The sequence below is a fragment of the Cherax quadricarinatus genome, chromosome 37, assembly GCF_038502225.1.
Source record: "Cherax quadricarinatus isolate ZL_2023a chromosome 37, ASM3850222v1, whole genome shotgun sequence".
Classification (NCBI taxonomy): domain Eukaryota; kingdom Metazoa; phylum Arthropoda; class Malacostraca; order Decapoda; family Parastacidae; genus Cherax; species Cherax quadricarinatus.
In genome coordinates this window covers 3,002,688-3,018,229 of record NC_091328.1, presented here as the reverse complement: position 1 = coordinate 3,018,229, position 15,542 = coordinate 3,002,688, and the positions used below count along the sequence as shown (strand labels likewise).

General features: G+C 42.9%; 1 protein-coding gene across 1 annotated transcript in view; it reads left to right on the top strand.

The window, feature by feature from the left end:
- Window positions 1–204: 204 nt before the first annotated feature.
- Window positions 205–15,542, top strand: part of LOC128702709 (dystrobrevin beta) — a 56,970-nt gene continuing 41,632 nt past the window's right edge. Inside the window, exon 1 of the mRNA XM_070091710.1 lies at window positions 205–1,429. Coding sequence (XP_069947811.1) covers window positions 1,264–1,429 — 166 coding nt within the window. The 5' untranslated portion in view covers window positions 205–1,263. The remainder of the gene's footprint in view (window positions 1,430–15,542) is intronic.

Below are 15,542 nucleotides of genomic sequence, written 5' to 3'. Positions count from 1 at the left end.
GAACCTCAAAAATAGGAAGACGACCTTGGAGTTAGCGTAATACCACACGACAGCTTATGAGCGTCTGGCAGACTTAAGCACAGGATTCATGTACCTTATTAACAGTGTAGCGGGATACTAGAGAACGACTATAGGCAAAAACCGTACAGTACCGGAAGAGATACGCAAAGGACTCGAAAAGGCAGATAGTGAAAGATTATTTGAAAGGAGAGAAGAAGGTGCAAGGGGTCGAAGATGGAAATTAAAGAAGCAAATGAGACACAGATATGTCAGTGGAGTGCTGTTAGGAATAAGGTGGTCAGTTAATGGATACACAGTCTTCAGAATATGTATGACAGAACCCTGGAGGCCAAGAATAGAATGTGACCTTTCATGAGCGGTCGAGAGGCGGGGCCAAGAGCCGAGACTCAACCATTACAACCGCAGATAGCTGCGTACAGCATCCCGGCGGGGAAGGGGGCGGTCGTGAAGATAGGACAGTCACGCTGCACTCTGAAGCCTTCTCGAGGACTACCATTGTTGTGTGCGGTCACGTGGACTTGTGGATGCAGGTTTTGGTGAGATAGTGAGAAGATAGTGCACGGGGCAGCCACGGAAGGGGTGATCCTAGGAGAGGAGGGCGTGCGCATCACCTGCTGATAGGGAAGGCGGGGAGGTGAGGTGAGGTAGTCAGGAGTCGCCGCCGCGCCAGTTGCCACCGGTTCCCCGGTACGAGGCCAGTCGATATCGCTGCTCTGCTGCTCCCCACTGCTGCTGCTTGTGTGACAGCTTCCCGCTGCTCTTCCTGGCCCTCCGGCCCCTCTCACACGTGCAGACACCCCGTACCACCCCCCCCTCTCTCTCTCTTCCTTCCTTCTCCCTTGTTGCACACTCACTCGTTAGTTCACACCAGCTATTAGCGATGCTGACTCCTGCAGACTCGCTGAACATACGCAGACCACTCTTGAGCGTATATCTCTGAACACAAAGTGTACTCACTTCGACACAAAGTGAAATTACGAATGATAACAATGGTTAACAAGTTGCTGTAGTAACCACAACGGCAATCAGACGAACGGCAAGAAGAAGTATTCAAACCAAGGCAAGAGGAAGCAGAAGGAGCAACAGATCAAGAAGCAACAGGAGTAACGGGAAGTTGAAATAGGTACTGAGCAAGAGGAGGCAAGAGAGGCGTAGAGAAGAGTAGAGAAGAGGTGCTGAGATTGGCGTAAAGGTGATAACATGATGATCACAGCGCCTCCAAGCTCGTAGAGGAGGTGACCAATGTTCCGGCCAACTTCCGAGTCCAAAACAGTCGTGTTTCACCCTCATAAGATGTTTGCCTCCCGACGTAAGAGCCTCCCGGACGCGTCCGCCCTCCCTTCAGCTTCCTCAGGCATCGCTGCTCGCAACACCAAGAGACGAGCTTCAAATGGCTTTCTTAACCCAGGTATATGATGGTGCCCTAAACCCTTGTCTCAACCCAAGTTCCTAATGCTCAATGTCTAAACCCAGGCTTCTAATCTTCCATGTCAAAACCCAGGCTTCTAATGTTCCATATCTAAACCCAGGTTTCTAATGTCCCTTGTCTCAACCCAGGCTCCTAGTGTCCCTTGTCTCAACCCAGGCTCCTAACATCCCATGTCTCAACCCAGGCTCCTAACGTCCCTTGTGTAAACCCAGGCTCCTAACGTCCCTTGTGTAAACCCAGGCTCCTAACGTCCTTTGTCTCAACCCAGGCTCCTAACATCCCATGTCTCAACCCAGGCTCCTAACGTCCCTTGTGTAAACCCAGGCTCCTAACGTCCCTTGTGTAAACCCAGGCTCCTAACGTCCTTTGTTTCAACCAAGGCTCCTAACGTCCCTTGTGTAAACCCAGGCTCCTAACGTCCCTTGTGTAAACCCAGGCTCCTAACGTCCTTTGTCTCAACCCAGGCTCCTAACATCCCATGTCTCAACCCAGGCTCCTAACGTCCCTTGTGTAAACCCAGGCTCCTAACGTCCCTTGTGTAAACCCAGGCTCCTAACGTCCTTTGTTTCAACCAAGGCTCCTAACGTCCCTTGTGTAAACCCAGGCTCCTAACGTCCCTTGTTACAACCCAGGCTCCTAACATCCCTTGTCTCACTCAAACCAGGCTCCTAACGTCCCTTGTGTAAACCCAGGCTCCTAAAGTCCCTTGTCTCAACCCAGGCTCCTAACGTCCCTTGTGTAAACCCAGGCTCCTAACGTCCCTTGTCTTAACCCAGGCTTCTAACGTCCCTTGTATAAACCCAGGCTCCTAACGTCCCTTGTCTCAACCCAGGCTCCTAACGTCCCTTGTATAAACCCAGGCTCCTAACGTCCCTTGTATAAACCCAGGCTCCTAACGTCCCTTGTCTCAACCAAGGCTCCTAACGTCCCTTGTCTCAACCCAGGCTCCTAACGTCCCTTGTATAAACCCAGGCTCCTAACGTCCCTTGCATAAACCCAGGCTCCTAACGTCCCTTGTCTCACTCAACCCAGGCTCCTAACGTCCCTTGTCTCACTCAATCCAGGCTCCTAACGTCCCTTGTGTAAACCCAGGCTCCTAACGTCCCTTGTCTCAACCCAGGCTCCTAACGTCCCTTGTCTCAACCCAGGCTCCTAACGTCCCTTGTATAAACCCAGGTTCCTAACGTCCCTTGTATAAACCCAGGCTCCTAACGTCCCTTGTCTCAACCCAGGCTCCTAACGTCCCTTGCATAAACCCAGGCTCCTAACGTCCCTTGTCTCACTCAACCCAGGCTCCTAACGTCCCTTGTCTCACTCAATCCAGGCTCCTAACGTCCCTTGTGTAAACCCAGGCTCCTAACGTCCCTTGTATAAACCCAGGCTCCTAACGTCCCTTGTCTCAACCCAGGCTCCTAACGTCCCTTGTATAAACCCAGGCTCCTAACGTCCCTTGTATAAACCCAGGCTCCTAACGTCCCTTGTATAAACCCAGGCTCCTAACGTCCCTTGTATAAACCCAGGCTCTTAACGTCCCTTGTATAAACCCAGGCTCCTAACGTCCCTTGTCTCAACCCAGGCTCCTAACGTCCCTTGTCTCAACCCAGGCTCCTAACGTCCCTTGTATAAACCCAGGCTCCTAACGTCCCTTGTATAAACCCAGGCTCCTAACGTCCCTTGTATAAACCCAGGCTCCTAACGTCCCTTGTATAAACCCAGGCTCCTAACGTCCCTTGTATAAACCCAGGCTCCTAACGTCCCTTGTCTCAACCCAGGCTCCTAACGTCCCTTGTCTCAACCCAGGCTCCTAACGTCCCTTGTATAAACCCAGGCTCCTAACGTCCCTTGTATAAACCCAGGCTCCTAACGTCCCTTGTATAAACCCAGGCTCCTAACGTCCCTTGTATAAACCCAGGCTCCTAACGTCCCTTGTCTCAACCCAGGCTCCTAACGTCCCTTGTATAAACCCAATCGAAATTGTTTACTGCTCGTTTCCAGACTCTGTATGGCTCCTATGGGTTTACCGCTCACCCCCTCCCCCCGTGAATATTTAGTACCTCGAGGAAGAGGATATTTAGGCAGAGGCAACTTGTTATTGTATTCACAGGGAAGTGTTAAACCCTGAGGGGTCACACAGCCGCCCCCGTCCGGGTTTGATAAAATAATTTGGTTCAATTCTAAGGGGATGGCAGCTCCAATTTCCCTGGATCAAGAGCCCTTCACCAGCATCACGGCACCTCCCTAGGAGGGAGACATATAGATGTATCATATTACAGTTATAATAATAATAATAATAATAAATATATTATTATTTTAATAATAATAATATTATTATGATTATTGTTATTATAATTATAATAATAATAATAATAATAATAATAATAATAATTATATTATTATAATAATAATAATAATTATTATTATTATTATTGTTATTATAATTATAATAATAATAATAATAATAATAATAATAATAATAATAATAATAATTATAATATTAATAATAATAATAATAATAATAATAATAATAATAATAATAATAATAATAATAATTATAATATTAATAATAATAATAATAATAATAATAATAATAATAATAATAATTATTATTATTATTATTATTATTATTATTATTATTATTATTATTTTTATTATTATTATTATTATAAAACAAGTCCTAAACCCTTATGGGTCACGCAGGATAAAATATGTGCAAATGTATGAGTTTGGGAGAATCGCGAGACCTTAAATATTGAGTAACTTTCGGACATCTTTTAAAAATCTGTTTCTCAGTTGGAAGTGTGTCTATGGTATTTATTATCTTATTTTTTAATAGTAAAACCTATTTGTTGAAATGACGGTTTATGGAGCTGACATTACCTATGGCCTAGTTTTTTTTTCACTCACAGGATGAGTGGCACTGTCTAAGAATGGTGTTGGCACTGAGGATGAGTGGCACTGTCTAAGACTGTCTTTAAGGCTGCATATTCACTCACAGGATGAGTGGCACTGTCTAAGACTGTCTTTAAGGCTGCATATTCACTCACAGGATGAGTGGCACTGTCTAAGACTGTCTTTAAGGATGCATATTCACTCACAGGATGAGTGGCACTGTCTAAGACTGTCTTTAAGGGTGCATATTCACTCACAGGATGAGTGGCACTGTCTAAGACTGTCTTTAAGGCTGCATATTCACTCACAGGATGAGTGGCACTGTCTAAGACTGTCTTTATTCACTCACTGTCTTTAGGATGAGTGGCACTGTCTAAGACTGTCTTTAAGGGTGCATATTCACTCACAGGATGAGTGGCACTGTCTAAGACTGTCTTTAAGGCTGCATATTCACTCACAGGATGAGTGGCACTGCCTAAAACTCTCTTTAAGGCCGTATATTCACTGACTGGATGAGTAGTGTGACCTCGCTCCTTTATCATTCCCCCCAACCCACTCAAAAAAAAAAAATGAGTAGTCTCCCTGGTCAGAATCTTGCGGGTTAAACAGTGCTTCAAATGTAAACGTGGTTTAGAGGCTATTCTGGTGCTTGGAAAAACTAATGGAGATTAAACAAACGGATGATGTGGGAGTTGCGGTAATGAGGCACTTGAAGCTTCAAGGACGGTGGTGATTATCGCTGGTCCTATACACCGCTTCCAACACACTATCTGCAAAGAGGTTTGCGTTGAAATACTTCTCTGCCTCGGAAGCTGTGGCGTTTTTGGGCCCCCTTCTGTGCAAGTTGTTACCTGATTGATCCTTCTACCGCGTGGTTCATCATCATTCGGTCACCTAGTTCACCATTCAGATGCTTGGTAGATCGTCCAGAGACCTGGTTTACCTTTCAGACACCTGGTAGATCGTCCAGTGACCTGGTTCACCATTCAGATACCTGGTAGATCGTCCAGAGACCTGGTTCATCATTCAGATACCTGGTAGATCGTCCAGAGACCTGGTTAACCATTCAGATACCTGGTAGATCGTCCAGAGACCTGGTTCACCTTTCAAACACATGGTAGATCGTCCAGAGACCTGGTTAACCATTCAGATACCTGGTAGATCGTCCAGAGACCTGGTTAACCATTCAGATACCTGGTAGATCGTCCAGAGACCTGGTTCACCTTTCAAACACATGGTAGATCGTCCAGAGACCTGGTTAACCATTCAGATACCTGGTACATCACTGGTACATCACTACCACCACCCAGCACCAACTACCAGCACTACCAACACCAACCACCACACTCACCACCACCCATCACCAAACCACTAACAACCACCATCACCACCTCTGCCACCAGTACAAACACATACATGTTGACCTAGCAAGCCAGCACATGAATTTACTACCTATGTAATAAACAGCACGAGTGTCTTGCATGGTGTATTGGCCGCTTCAAGAGGAATGCATTAATGCTGTTGAAGGGCTCTTGATCCAGTGAATTGGATCTACCCTTTCGTAAACTCGTATTAAACCTGATTGTCTCCCATTATCCAGGCGCTTTATGGCCCTTAGCATTTTAATGTTTTATTCATATATATATATATATATATATATATATATATATATATATATATATATATATATATATATATATATATATATATATATATATATATACACATATATATCAGCAGAACAGGAAAGTCGCTGGTAGTGTTCGGCAACCTCTACTAAAGGTCTTAATCCATTGAGTACAACATCTCATCACCTTTAATTTCATCCCTTTGCTCCCCTTTTACCCCCTTAGTCCTACTTACCCCTGCCTTCCAGCCCCCCTTTCCCCATTTCCTCTCTACCCCTTTTTTTTCTCTTCTCTGTTCGTCCTCTCGCTCTTTTTATTTTTTTGTTTAAATTTTGCAGCGGGATATTTTTAACCCTTGGGTACGATGTCTTCTCTGTCTCTACCCTATGTAAATTTCTTGATTTTCAACTCTTGTGCACAATAGAACTCTCTTTTCTCTCTCTCTCTCTCTCTCTCTCTCTCTCTCTCTCTCTCTCTCTCTCTCTCTCTCTCTCTCTCTCTCTCTCTCTCTCTCTCTCTCTCTCTCTCTCTCTCTCTTTTCTCTCTCACTCTGCAATTCATCATTCTTGTAAGATTATATTACCATTTCTTGTGGGTTTTCTTAAGAGTTCATTATCCTGTAATATTTTTTTTCCAACTTTATGAAATATGTATATATATATATATATATATATATATATATATATATATATATATATATATATATATATATATATATATATATATATATATATATATATATATATATATATATATATATATATATATATATATATATACATATATATATATGTATATATATATATATATATATATATATATATATATATAAATATATATATATATATATATATATACATATACATATATATATATAGCGAAATTCCATACGCTTTCGTGACTTCTCACATTATCAAGGAGATATAAAAAATGAGCTTGTAAGGAGAAAAGGAAAGTACTTTTGAAGCAAAATTGGTTGAATGTGCTTAGATGTAGAATGTTTATTTTGAATAAACTGACTGGATGAAGGAAGCTTGATACCCTAGCGCCGTGTGAAAGACAGTAAACTGGAGGAGAAGACTGTCAACGGCAAAGAAGTAGTAAATGAGGTTAAATCTGTTATATCCGAGAGAAGGGATGCTAAAGAATAGCAATGTTAAATGGGGAAAAAAATAGTGTGTAGATGGTAAGAGGTATAAACGTTTAAATTCAAGAATTTTGCGGATTTGAATAAAAGCAGAATGTGCGAAGCTAATTACAATATGTTCATGCGCCTGGAGGCAAGAGGAGGCGCAGAGGAAAGGTAGAGATTTCGGGAGGTGTGTAATGTGAATATTTAAAAGACTTTTGAACCAAGTGAGAATATAACTATTGTGGGGGAACCTCAACTTCTGCGTCTGAAGAGGCTGTCGTGGAGAGCATAGAAGGGAGATGAGAAGTAGTGGTGGGAGGCTTTTAACTGAATTGTATTTGGTATCAGGTTCAGGTATAGGTAATACCCTTCAAGGAAGCGAGGATAAGTAAGTAAAGGAATTGTGTTGTAATGCGCAATGACGACAGTTTGCTAGACTTTGTATTTATTGGTGAGTAAATGGTTGATGGGTTGGTGTTGTATATGGACGTGTAAGTCCTCAGAGGATCACCTGATATGCCAGGTCATTAAGTAAATGGATAGCTAGAGTAAAAGGGAGAGGGAATAGAAGGAGAATGATACCAGAGTGTAAGAGAGAAAGCAAGTGAATGGACTAAGGAAGGGAACGGTGGGGTGTACGACCAACTAAAAAACAGTGAGCTAGAGTGATAGAAAGAGAGTTAGGAGTTGAATGAAGAATGCAGTAGAGGATTCATTTTTGAGGAGGAAGAGTGTAGATGCAGAGGAAGGAATGACTGGTGGATTGAAGAAATTAATTTGACGGTAAGGGAAATAACATTAGAACACGAAAGGCTGCAACAATTTAAATGTGATAAACTGAAGGGGAAGCATAGGGAGAGAGAAAGTAGAGGATAAATGAGTAGTGGAGTGCAAGAGGGTAAATGAAATAATGGGAGAGTCTTTATCAGCCAATTTTTTTAAGAATAAGAAAGTTTTGGAGAGAGATTAATAAGTTGAGAAAGTCTGGGGGAGCAAATAGACCTGGCAGTTAATAATGAAAGAGATGAGATGTTACAGGGCAAGGTGGAAACATTGGAAAGATAGAGAGAATATTTTGAGGAAATGTTAAATGTTGATGATGTTCGTAGTAGGGAAGAGCAACGATCGAAGAAAGGGGTGAGACAGTGGGTAGGATGAGAGTTAAAATAGGTAGGAGTGATTGAATTAAGACTGCCATGCTGAAAGTAGGTGAGGATACACTTTTTAAATTCTTAATATATTTGTTGAATATATGATAGAAGGGAATGTACCTAAGGATTGGCAGAGAGCACACACAATTCCTAATTATGAGGGGAAAAGAGGACAACGGTGTCAGAAGTGTATAAGCTTGTTGAGTATACTGGGTAAAGTGTTCTGTATAATAACTGTTGAAAGAGTTAATACAAAAACAGTAAGAAGAATTTAAGTGAAACAAGAATTATTTATGAAGGATAGAGGATGCGTAGGCCAAGTGTTTACATCATAGCATGTAGATAAACATTAAATAGATAAGGGTCAAACGCTTTTTGATGTATTTTTGGATTAAGAAAATACTCATGCTAGGGTGTATAGGGAGGTAGATGTTGTAGATGTAGGTAATACTTTATGAAAAACTGCTGAGTTTTATGAGAAGAGGGAGGCTCAGGTTAGCGTATGTCGGAAAGAAGGTGATTAGACCGGCATATGTGATGTCACCTTGATTATTTAACACATATACAGATTAGCTGTAACAGAAGCGAATGCTGGTGTGTCTAGACGGTGGTGGATTCAAAGATAATAAGTCTGGAATGAAGTGGAAACTGTCACAGTTACTTCCTCTTTTTATTTTTGCTGTTAAAGCAGTGCATTTTAGAGAGTAGGAAGAGAGAATGCAAAGAGTGGTGGAGGAGCTTGAATGGACATGTAAAGAGGTGAATGTGTAGACCAGAAAAGAGCAAGTTAATGAGAGTTTGGAAAAAAATTATGTCAGATTGGAGGTAAGAAGTATGCAGAAAGTAAATGGATTTATGCATTTGTGAATTAATTTATCTGCAGCTGGGAGTATGAAAGACAAGATGAATCATCTGATAAACGAGGAAATAAAAAGTTATACGGTGTATTAGGGTATCTCTGGAAAAGAATATTTATCAATGGAGGCAAAAGGGAAAATGTACCTGAGACTAAGGGCCGCCAAAACTTTTATATGATTGTGAATTATGGTTCTTTAAAGTTGCAGTGAGGATAAATCAGGAGGAAGTAGAAATGTCGTGCTTTAGAATAATGAGAACTGTAAATATGAGGAAGAGAATAATGCGTGAAGATATTGCTAAGAGACGGAAGTAGCAAATGTTGAGGGTGTAGCATTAGAGGATGATTGAAAAGGCGTATTAATCCGGGTAGATGGAAGGAGTTGCATGGGTCGTCACAGGAAGAGTTTATGGGAAGGAGTGAAGGAGGTTTTGAGTCGAAGGACTTGAGCACCCAGCAGGCATGAGAGATTGTGTTAGATATGAGTGTGTACTCACCTATAAGTGGTTGCAAAGGTCGATTCACAACTCCTGGCCCCGCCTTTCGCTGGTCGTTAGTAGGTCCCCTCTCTTCCTGCCTTAAAGCTATGTATGGATCTTGCTTCCACTACGTCACTCTCCAAATTATTGCACTACCTGACAATCCCAAGGCTGAGGAACTGCTTCTTAACATCCCTGTGACTTATCTGAGTTTTCAACTTTCAGTTGTGTCCACTGGTTCCTGTGTCTCATCTCTGAAACATTCTGTTCCTGTCCATCTTGTCAATTCCATTCAAAATTTTACATGTCGTTATCATGTCTTCCCTATCCCTCCTCTCCTTCGGTACTCACCTAATTGAATTCACCTAAATGTGGTTGCAGGGGTCGAGTCATAGCTCCTGACCCCTCTTATGTGTATGTGTGTGTGTGTGTGTGTGTGTGTGTGTGTGTGTGTGTGTGTGTGTGTGTGTGTGTGTGTGTATGTGTGTGTGTGCGTGTGTAATGGATTCTCAACAGTCTTACAACTGCTACCCAAAATACCGGAACAAATGTACAGGGGAGGGGGGGAATTATTGCACCTGTCTGGCCAGAGCGAACAGTTGTAGGGAAAATTTGAGTCGCACTAAAGTTGCACTGCGGTAACAAGGGAGGGAGAGAGGGAGGAGAAGAGGAAGGGAGATGGGAGGGAGGGAGGGAGGAGAAGCGGAAGGGAGATGGGAGGGAGGGAGGGAGGAGAAGCGGAAGGGAGATGGGAGGGAGGGAGGGAGGAGAAGCGGAAGAGAGATGGGAGGGAGGATGAATAGGAAGGAAAATGGGAGGAAGGGAGAGAGAAAGGATGGAGAGGACAAAGGGAGGGAGGAGGGTGAGGAAGAGAGAGAGAGAGAGAGAGAGAGAGAGAGAGAGAGAGAGAGAGAGAGAGAGAGAGAGAGAGAGAGAGAGAGAGAGAGAGAGAGAGAGAGAGAGAGAGAGAGAGAGAGAGACAGACAGACAGACAGACAGACAGACAGAGAGAGACAGACAGACATACAGACAGACAGACAGACAGACAGACAGACAGACAGACAGACAGACAGACAGACAGACAGACAGACAGACAGACAGACAGACCTCTGCTGGTTATCCTATCCTTATGGTAATTCTATTCCACCGGGATCTTCTATCCCTTCTGGTTATCTTGCACTTCAGCTTCGTCCATCAATTTGATTATCCTATCCCTTCTAGTGTCCTATTCTTTGCCTCTTATCCGTCTGGTTATCTCCTGGGTTATCCTATACTTCCGGCTATCCTATCCCTTCTGGTTTTAAAGCCTCTAAAGCTATTTCTTTTATTTTTCCCCTTCCTCTTCTTTCCTTCTCTTCTCCCCCTTCCCCATACTCCTCCCCCTACCCAATGTCCCCTCACTCTTCCCCAAACCCCTCTCCCCTTCCCACCAAACCCTTTCAACATTCCTACTCTCCGGCCTTCATAGCGAGTAGGGTAGCAGCACACATCTGACATATCATACATATATATATATATATATATATATATATATATATATATATATATATATATATATATATATATATATATATATATATATATATATATATATATATATATATGTGTGTGTGTGTGTGTGTGTGTGTGTGTGTGTGTGTGTGTGTGTGTGTGTGTGTGTGTGTGTGTGTGTGTGTGTGTGTTTTCCTTTTTTTGGGTCTACGTGTAATACCTCGGGAGGAGAGATACGGCCGGTGTGTTAAAAATAATGGGAGTGGTGACACCAGTGCTACTTAATTGATGTTAAGAAAACTCTAATTAACTTAGGCTGACCCACGTCAGTTTTTGGCATTATAAAGCTGCTTTATGATACATTAATTTTAACACGGTAAAGATAAGCAACTAAGTTAGCTGAGTGAAAATTATAATAAATACATACCAGCTTAATTCACAGAAGTATATATACATGAGCGAAGGAAATGCGGAGGCAGCAAGCAAGTAGGGAGGAGATATAGAGAACGAGGGTGACTGGTTGAGAGAGGGCAAGGGAGAGAGAGAGAGGGTAACAGAGAAAGAGAGAGAGAGAGAGAGAGAGAGAAAAGATCTATATAGGATTATTTCCTGCGATCATTTTTCCTCTAGGAAGCAAATAAGTATTGGCTTTTAATTTACGTAGTAAAGATACGAGGTCAATGCTCGAAAAAAATTACATTTATTTTTGTAAATAAAAAGCAGAGTGAATGTAGCACCTGGGGCCAGCCCAGCTATGTAGAATTAAAAACTTGAATGAAAATATTGGCAGAATACGCCTCTCATCAACACTTTTTTGCTCCTGGCGGTATAACCTGGGCGCTTGACTCGGTATACTGGAGCTGCCGTCCACTTCTTTCGATCAAGTCTGACTTTCTAGTATTCCCCAGAAACTCTATGACCTTTATAGGTTCGGCACTCCCCCGTGGATATATAATAAGTGTGTAGGGAGAACCCGTGTCGAGGGAGAGACACAGTTATTTGGTTGTGTCTGTTATCCTGTTACTTGTTTGTGTGTGATATTCTGAGAGTGACTCTCTGTTTTGTTGTTTAACGAGACTAAGATTCACTCAAGATTAAGAGTTGTGTTTTTCGAACACTTGCGTTTATTCACGTATTCAGGGTATTTATCATTGGATAGTTAGATTTAATTAGGTAGGATTAATATTATTGGTTACCTACCTCTAATGATCTTTAGGTCCTTTTGTATACTCAAGTCTTGTCATCGCTAGCTAGCCTGGAACCTAATTGGCTCATCATAAGTTCGCACAAACTTCTAATTGGCCGGATTTCTGCGCCCTCACAAGGTGAGAGTAGCGTTGCCAAGGAAGCAAAAGGAGTCTCTTGTGCTACTGTTTTGTCTATTTGTGGTTCTCCTCTCAGTTATCCTGTGTTCTGACGTCTCTCTCAGCTGTCCTGTGTTCTGACATCTCTCTCAGCTGTCCTGTGTTCTGACATCTCTCTCAGCTGTCCTGTGTTTGACGTCTCTGTCAACATCCCTGAGTTTTACTGTTTACTTCGGTGTCATAGTTCTTCAGTCCTGAGCTTCCCAGTGAAGGGTGTTCCGTGTTGTCATTTTGAGGAAGGTCGAATGGAGCAGCCGTAGTGAGTGGATAAACCCTCTTTTCATCAGATCATACGAGATTACTACTTATCTACCTATCACTGCAATCTTCTCTTGCATTCTGGTGCAGTGTTCCTTTGAGGTCACTGGAAAAGAACTGCATCCCAAAGTTTACTGACACAAACGCTTCACTTACGAGACTGGAGATTCATGGTCCCTGGTACCTACACAGAATCCGGCTAATCCTGACGTGTTACACCGATTCCATAATTCTTCCGTACCTGTATTATCAACCATTAATCGGGAGCCAGTTATTGTACGGTACACAGAAGTAGACAGTGAAGATACGTTATTTGGTCTTCGTGACTGGGAGATGCAACCAAGATACATAATGTGGGTTATGGCATTTTATTATGAAGACGTTTCACCCACCAGGGATTATATCAATAAAGTTTCTGATGGACGAAATGTCTTCACAGTGACATATAACCAGAGTTGTGTGTCTTATTGACATACTGTTAGTATTTTGTACCAGTATATCACCTGACGGAACGAAGACGTAACAGGGAAGTAGTGTATCTGACTCAAGATATGGTAATAACATAACTGCAGACAACTGCCCTGAAATTTTACGACTCACTTGCCCTGGGTTCTAACGCCTGGGTTCTAACCCCTGGGTTCTAACCCCTGGGTTCTAACCCCTGGGTTTTAACCCCTGGGTTCTAACATTCCAAAGTTCAGTATTGTGTGCTCTATTTTCTCAATTAAAACTGCAGGCTCGGGAAATTTATGTAAATAGTGTTTTTTTTTCCCCTCGATATTTATATTCTGTAATCGTTTTGCGTTTCGTACCCCATTAGAGGGGAGCTTTAAAAAATAAAATTATATGTAAAGGCTTTAATGTGGTAGTGAGCTCAGTATTTTGACAAAGTTCTAAATCGACTGTTTAAAGTGTGGTAATATTATGCACACACACACACACACACCACACACCCACACACACACACACACACACACACACACACACACACACACACACACACCCACACACACACACACACACACACACACACACACACACACACACACACACACACACACACACACACACACACACACACACACATACACACACACAGGAGCAGGAGGCCAAGAGAGGAGTACGAAGAAAACAACAGGGTGATGGTGGACACACTGGCTGAGGTGGCAAGAAGAGCTCACTCGAGCAGAGCAAAGTTACTGGTAATGGGCGATTTCAACCACAGGGAGATCGACTGGGAAAACCTGGAGCCACATGGGGGGTCCCGAAACATGGAGAGCCAAGATGATGGATGTGGTACTTGAAAACCTCATGCATCAACATGTCAGGGACACAACCAGAGAGAGAGGGGAGGATGAGCCAGCAAGACTGGATCTTGTGTTCACCCTGAGCAGTTCAGACATTGAGGACATCACTTACGAGAGGCCCCTTGGAGCTAGCGATCATGTGGTTCTGAGTTTTGACTATATAGTAGAGTTACAAGTGGAGAAGGTAACAGGAACTGAAGGGGACAGGCCAAACTATAAAAGGGGAGACTACACAGGTATGAGAAACTTCCTGCAGGAGGTTCAGTGGGACAGAGAAATGGTAGGAAAATCAGTAAACGAGATGATGGAATATGTGGCAACAAAGTGCAAGGAGGCAGAGGAAAGTTTTGTTCCCAAGGGAAACAGAAATAATAAGAGGACCAAAACGAGTCCTTGGTTCACCCGAAGGTGTAGGGAGGCAAAAACTAAGTGCAACAGAGAATGGAAAAGGTACAGGAGGCATAGGACCCAGGAAAATAAGGAGATTAGTAGAAGAGCCAGAAACGAGTATGCACAGATAAGGAGGGAGGCCCAGCGACAGTATGAAAACGACATAGCATCGAAAGTCAAATCTGACCCGAAATTGCTGTATAGCCACATTAGGAGGAAGACAACAGTCAAGGACCAGGTGATAAGGCTGAGGAAAGAAGGTGGAGAACTCACAAGAAACGATCAAGAGGTATGTGAGGAGCTCAACACGAGATTTAAGGAAGTATTTACAGTAGAGACAGGAAGGACTCTGGGGGGACAGACCAGATGGGGACACCAGCAAGGAATACACCAACAAGTGTTGGACGACATACATACAGATGAGGAGGAGGTGAAGAAACTGCTAAGGGACATCGATACCTCAAAGGCAATGGGACCGGACAACATCTCCCTGTGGGTCCTTAGAGAGGGAGCAGATATGTTGTGCGTGCCACTTACCACAATCTTCAACACATCCCTGGAAACTGGGCAACTACCTGAGGTATGGAAGACGGCAAATGTAGTTCCCATTTTTAAAAAAAGGAGACAGAAAAGAGGCACTGAACTATAGACCTGTGTCATTGACGTGTATAGTATGCAAAATTATGGAGAAGATTATCAGGAGGAGAGTGGTGGAGCACCTGGAACGGAACAGGAGTATAAATGCCAACCAGCACGGATTCACGGAAGGCAAATCCTGTGTCACAAACCTTCTGGAGTTTTATGATAAAATAACAGAAGTAAGACAAGAGAGAGAGGGGTGGGTTGATTGCATCTTCTTGGACTGCAAGAAGGCCTTTGACACAGTTCCTCACAAGAGATTAGTGCAGAAGCTAGAGCATCAGGCGCATATAACAGGAAGGGCACTGCAATGGATCAGAGAATACCTGACAGGGAGGCAACAACGAGTCATGGTACGTAATGATGTATCACAGTGGGCACCTGTGACGAGCGGGGGTCCCACAGGGGTCGGTCCTAGGACCAGTGCTATTTTTGGTATATGTGAACGACATGACGGAAGGGTTAGACTCAGAAGTGTCCCTGTTTGCAGATGATGTGAAGTTAATGA